This window comes from Triticum urartu, unplaced genomic scaffold, assembly GCF_003073215.2.
Source record: "Triticum urartu cultivar G1812 unplaced genomic scaffold, Tu2.1 TuUngrouped_contig_4757, whole genome shotgun sequence".
NCBI lineage: Eukaryota > Viridiplantae > Streptophyta > Magnoliopsida > Poales > Poaceae > Triticum > Triticum urartu.
The window spans coordinates 1-5,918 of NW_024115372.1; the positions used below are offsets into that span (position 1 = coordinate 1).

At 45.4% G+C, this 5,918-nt stretch overlaps 1 protein-coding gene across 1 annotated transcript; it reads left to right on the top strand.

Moving 5' to 3' along the window:
- Window positions 1-2,444: 2,444 nt before the first annotated feature.
- LOC125528271 (pistil-specific extensin-like protein) lies at window positions 2,445-3,526 on the top strand (the record flags this gene model as incomplete). The annotated part of the gene is given in 2 exon segments (XM_048692764.1): window positions 2,445-2,837; window positions 2,998-3,526. Coding segments are annotated over 2 exon segments (609 nt in total). The 3' UTR covers window positions 3,312-3,526.
- Between the last annotated feature and the right edge of the window lie 2,392 nt (window positions 3,527-5,918).

Consider the following 5,918-nt stretch of genomic DNA (forward strand, 5'->3'; position numbering starts at 1 on the left):
TACATGGACCCTTTGTGGGTGGTTGCTTCTTCATGGACCCTTCATGGGTGGAGCCCTGTGTGGACTCGCGCAACCGTTACCCTTTGTGGGTGTGGTCCTCCGTGGACTCTCACAACCGTTACCCTTTGTGGGTTGAAGTCTCCTTCAACGTGGATGTAGGATAGCACCACCTATCTGAACCACGGGAAAAACATCCGTGTCTCCAATTGCGTTTGAATTCTCCAAACCCTTCCCTTTACATTCTTACAAGTTTCATGCTTTACTTTCGCTGCCAATATACTCTTTGCATTCTTGCTTGAATTGTGTGATGATTGCTTGACTTGTCCTAAAATAGCTAAAATCTGGCAAGAACTAAAATTGGGAAAAGGTTAAGTTTTTATTTGGTCAAGTAGTCTAATCACCCCCCTCTAGACATACTTTCGATCCTACAAAGGGAGAAGCTTAGTATGGGGAAAATAAGCTGACTTGTGAATTTTTAAACACTAATCTCAAGTGTGACCACGTGACATATGTGGTAAGCAATCTAGACTATTTATAAAAAAAGCCAGGTGTGATGTTATTTTGCAATTTCCTCGACCTGGAAGATGAGAGAAGCTTTAAAGATGAAATTGCACAAACCACCTACTTTTGGTGCTAATTTTGCACAGAACACCTACTTTATAGGTTTGTTGCACAAAACACCATATATTGGGGTAATTCGTTGCAGATAGATCTGATCCACCATTTGGATGTGTCGACACGATTTGTGACAAGTGGGTCCAGTTTGCAAGTGCACCGGTGGCAAAAAACGGCCACATCAGCGAGTAGATTTACCGAGTAAGAAATAGACAAAGTAAAAAAACAGTGAACAAGTCGGCCGAAAGCCCATGTCCATACGCACACAGAACCATCTCACCTCTCTTTCTCCTCCGACTCGAGCGAGCCATGACCTCACACAGAAGAGAATGTCGCGGCGGCCGTCCCTTGCTGGCGAAGTGTCCGTCGGTGATGGAGCCCAACCAGCCTTGACAAGAATGAATGTCGTATAGTAGTACGTAATGGCCATATTGCAACTTGGGAAGTATTAGGATGCTAAAACCTCATGATAGTAATATTTTGGGAGGCTCAATATTTTGGTGTGTGAAACTTGATGTTTGTAATGGGCATGTGGCAACTAGTTGGATGCTAAAGCCTGATGGCAACAACATCTGCCATGTTTTGGTGCTATGCTGATCTTATTTTATGAATAATGTGGCTATTTATGAATCTTTTTAGTTTATATAGCAATCTTATGTTTACTCACATGAAAGTTTGTGGTGTGGTACTAGCTAGATGTAACAAGTAATGAATCTGGAAAAGCTTCAGCTTATTTGGTTCACATTATAATGAGATATTGGCAGTTTACAATGGCTCATATATTTTTTCTGCTCAAAATTCAAAATTTTCAAACAAATGATAAACAATTTCAGTAAATCACACATGTATCCAATACTAATATGGGAAAAACGCAGCTCATCTGGACCAACAGTTTGTAAGATATTTGTAATGTTAGTTGGCCCGTTCAAAAAAATTTCTTTCAAAATTAAACTTTTTCAAAAAAATGGGGAAATAATCCACTAAATCATACATGCGCTCACTAATCTTCTGGGAAAAATTCGGCTCAATCGGAGCAAAGGATTGTGAAATTGACATATCTAGTTGGCTGCTGATGTGGCCGGTTTTTTATGCCACCGATGCACTTACATACTGGACCCACTTGTCATGAATCATGTCTAACACACCTAAATGATGATTTAGACGTATCTGCAACGAATTACCATAATATGTGGTGTTTCTTTTGTGCAACACTAATACCAATAGTAGATGGCTTGTGCAATTTCCTCAGATTTAAACGGTCAGCGCCAGGATCCATGATCTACGTGTGGCATCACCGACAATCCATCCGAGCAGGGACGCGTCGTGCTAGAACCTGACACACCGGAACAGAATCCGACGAAGCAACCTGGCAGGTTACTCTGTCCATCACAGGCATCGTTTAGTTACTCTACGCATTAATTGCCGAGACTAAACAAACTACCCGACGGCATGCGAAGCTGCTGCCAAAGAAAGGCGCAACCATCATCGCAGCAACTACGGTGAAGTCAAATGAAGTGGAAGCTCTGCGCTTAACCCAAGGAGCCGCGCGCATTCTCACGAACGGATCGATTTGTCTGCACCGAAAACCACATCTTGAAATTCATCATCATATCATCACACTTTCCAAACGATGAATCCCAAGAAAGAAAAAAGTTACCGTTGTAGTACAGACAAAATGACAGCAAGCAGATTGAACTTCCGAGACGCCCTCTGCATTAACTGTGAACGGTATCTGGTTTGGCCGCGCCGCGCTGCTTGTCAGGTCAACTGGCAACCGGGCAAACAGAGCCCACGCCCCCTTATAAATTAGCCCGTGGCGGGACACGTCTGATCACCCAGTCCATTCTGAATTTAGCTAGTATAGTGCTTGTGCTTATACTACCAGGGATCGATACACCTTGGTTGACAGGAAAATTATTAGTCAGAGATGAGGAGCTCCGCGGCTGTAGTCCGGGCGGCACTGCTCGTCCTTGGCGCGCTGCTACTCCCTGCCCACCATGTGATGGCCGACTACTCGGCCGTGGCACCGACGCCGCCGCCGCCTAAGCCGGCCAGTGCCATTTCCAAGCCCCCGTTGCCAGCCAATGACACCAACATGTCGCCGTCCCCGTCGCCGCCTGTCCAGCCGGTGCCACCTTTCGTGGTCGTGCAGGGCGTGATCTACTGCAAGTCATGCAAATCCAGGGGCTACAACCGCGGCATGGACGCCTCACCGATCCAAGGTTCGCACTGCCCGTAGATCTCTCTCGCCTACTCCGTCGCCTCGGCATGGAGTACCTAATTAACCTGCTCAGTCTTAAACTCATGCGTGCATGCATCCATTCGATCCATAAACGCGGGCTGACACTATCTCTGCTGCCCGTTTTGATTACGTCTTTGCAGGTGCAACGGTGAATCTGGTGTGCTACGGGAAGAAGGTGGTGAACGTGACGGCGACGGTGTCGGACGAGCACGGCTACTTCCTGGTGATGTTCTACGACCTGGCCAACTTCAACGCGCGCAACTGCAAGCTGTACCTGGGCACGTCGCCGACGCCGCTCTGCGACAAGCCCGTCTACCCGCCGAACAAGTGGATCGGGCTCTCGCTCGTCAAAGAGACCGTCACCTCGCCGCCGGCGGGGCTGCAGGGCGTCTACTGCCCCACCAGCGTCCTCTTCTACGGCCCCTCCGCCGGACAGCATTGCCCATTTTATTGACCGCGCCGCCTCGATCCGGCTGGTACTGAGTAATAATCAACTAGTCATATGCAGTTGATGGATGATTCATGATTGACAGTGTTGTGCTTGCAGTGGTGCATAGATTTGTGCATTTCTGTGTTCGTTGTTCCTAGCAGCTAGCCAATTTACGTTAAGTTCTTCTAGTTCGTGGGGTTGGTGCAGTTCCAGTGTAGTGCTAGTATCTTGAGCTTTCAGTGGCCTCTGTTCCCCTCCCATAACTATGATTCTTCTGCCAACGTGCATTATTTTAAGCTGTTTGACATCTACGGCTGTCGGTTACCACTACACCGTAGATCCATGAGCTTAGATCGAGCTCCAAATCACACTAGAGGTGGGAACCTTGGAAGTCAAAGGTAATAGCCACCCTGCGAAGTGGAATATTATACTGCGAAATGGAGTACTATGATTCTTCTATAACGTGCCTGTATACTCAGATCTTCTATAACGTGCCTGCATCTCGGAAGCGGTACCACGGAAATCCCTATATGACGCTCGTTCCGCCAGTTTGTCTACCAAACGCACAAGCCAGCAAACCTAATGATACGATTTCGGCCAGACCATTTAGCTCGGATTCTGGTTTTTACCGATTTTATGAGCCTTCTAGAAGGTTCCTTTTTGTTTTAGTTTACTTTCAAAACAATATTCGCAGTTTCCAAATTTTAAAAGATGTTCACAATTTTAAAAAAATGTTACAAACTCTTAAAATATTCATCATTTAAACAATGTTTACAAAATGCAGAGAAATGTTTATTTTTTCATAAATGTTCACAAAAAAATTCAAAAAAGTTCACTTTGAAAAATAATATAAACTAAGAAAAAACAGAGAGAACCGCACGCACAAAAGCTGATTGCTAAAGTGGATCGGTTCTGCAGTTACTCATGTGCGGTTGCTAGACAATTTGCCGCATCAAGCGTGACATAGGAGCTCCCCGCCCACCCACGGTCAAGACTGGCTGGAGAAAGAATATTCTTCAATTTCCCTCCAAACTCAGAATAAAATGTGTCGGATCATGAAACTCGGCCCATAGGCTAAGCCGATGTCTTTCTTATATTTTATGCACGGCCACTTCTCCCAAATCACTAATTAAGGGTTACTCTTTGCAAATATCACTTCACTTTTCTTTAGTGTTGACAAATGGCACACTGCATGTGCGTTACTGGTCACATTCAGAGAGTTTTTTCTTTTTTCAGACATTATTTTTTTTCAAAAAGTTTTTATCTCTTAAAATGTGTGTCCAAATCACAAACCGGTTTCACCGTTGGATTTCTTGCTTCAAGATCTTTAAAATTCAAATTAATATATTTGATGAACCTTTTTCACGAAAGAGAAGAAAAATTAGGAATTGAAGAAAACCCAAAACTGGAAACAAGTGAAGATCGAAAAAATGAAATCCCCAAAAAAGAAACTGGATTATTGAAAAAACGCAACCAGGAAATATTGGAACTCGAAGGCACAAACTGTGTTTTACCAAAAAAAAAATAAACACAGTTGTGTTTTTCCATTTTCGGGAGGCACAGTGTAACGCCCCAAGACCGGAGCTTCAGATGCCTTCCATGTCTTCGAGTGTTGTCGGGTGTTTCGTTTTGGTTCATTGTATCATGTGCTTTGCATCATGTCATCATGTCATAAGTCTTTTGCAACTCAACTAAATAAATGGCATGGATCTTTGATCCATTTAAACCGAGGGAATTCACCTGGTGACTTCTCTTTATAACATAACCTCCCAATAGTAGGAAGCTATATTAAATATTCCATTTGTTGGAATTCACCGAAACACACTTGCAAAATAAATCGCAATGCCTTTGTTATCAAAACTCTTGGCCTCTAACTTTGCTATTTATTTTTTCATCATATTCCGAGGTTCCTCCAAAAATCCAAACATTTTTGGATACTCCTAAAACCTCGTCCTAGTTCAAATCTTTTGAATTAAATTTAAATGAGTTTGTTTTAAACTCTTCTATTTCGCGTGAAACTTCTTTTCTTGGACTAAGTATAATTCTTAGACTCAGTAGGAGAAGTTTCAGCATTTTCTAAAACCCCTAGCTTTTTCTTCCCTTCCTTTTTCCTCATGTCTACTTCTCTGTAAATGGGAAATAGCAAAAGGTTGGCCTTTTGATCCGAAGCAGCAACTGGCCGGCCCATCTGCAGGTCCAGCCGAACCCCCCTCCTAATCCCTCTCTAAGGCCCATCTCCCGCAGCCCACTGCTCTAGCCCTAGCTGACCGCTACCTCTCTCTCCCGTTTCCCCTCGCTGCGCCGCCAGGAGAGCCGCGGCTCGATCCAATCTCTCCCTCTCGTTCCCTCCTGCAGCGCCGCCAAGTGCCTTTGGCCTCTCGTTCTCTCCCTCTCGATCCTCATCTCCTTTCCCTCACGCCGCCGCTCACTCCTCACGCCATGAGAGCCCCGTGCCCGATCCGTTTCCTCCTCCCGTCGACCCTCTCCCTCTCGTCTCCTAGCGCGCACCATGCACCTCCTCCATGGCCTTCCTCCACCACCCTGGCCTGCTACCCCCCTCCTCGACCTGCCACCAGGGAGGAGTCCCGCTCGGTCCCCATCGTCCTCCTCCTCTACGCCAACCCACCTCCC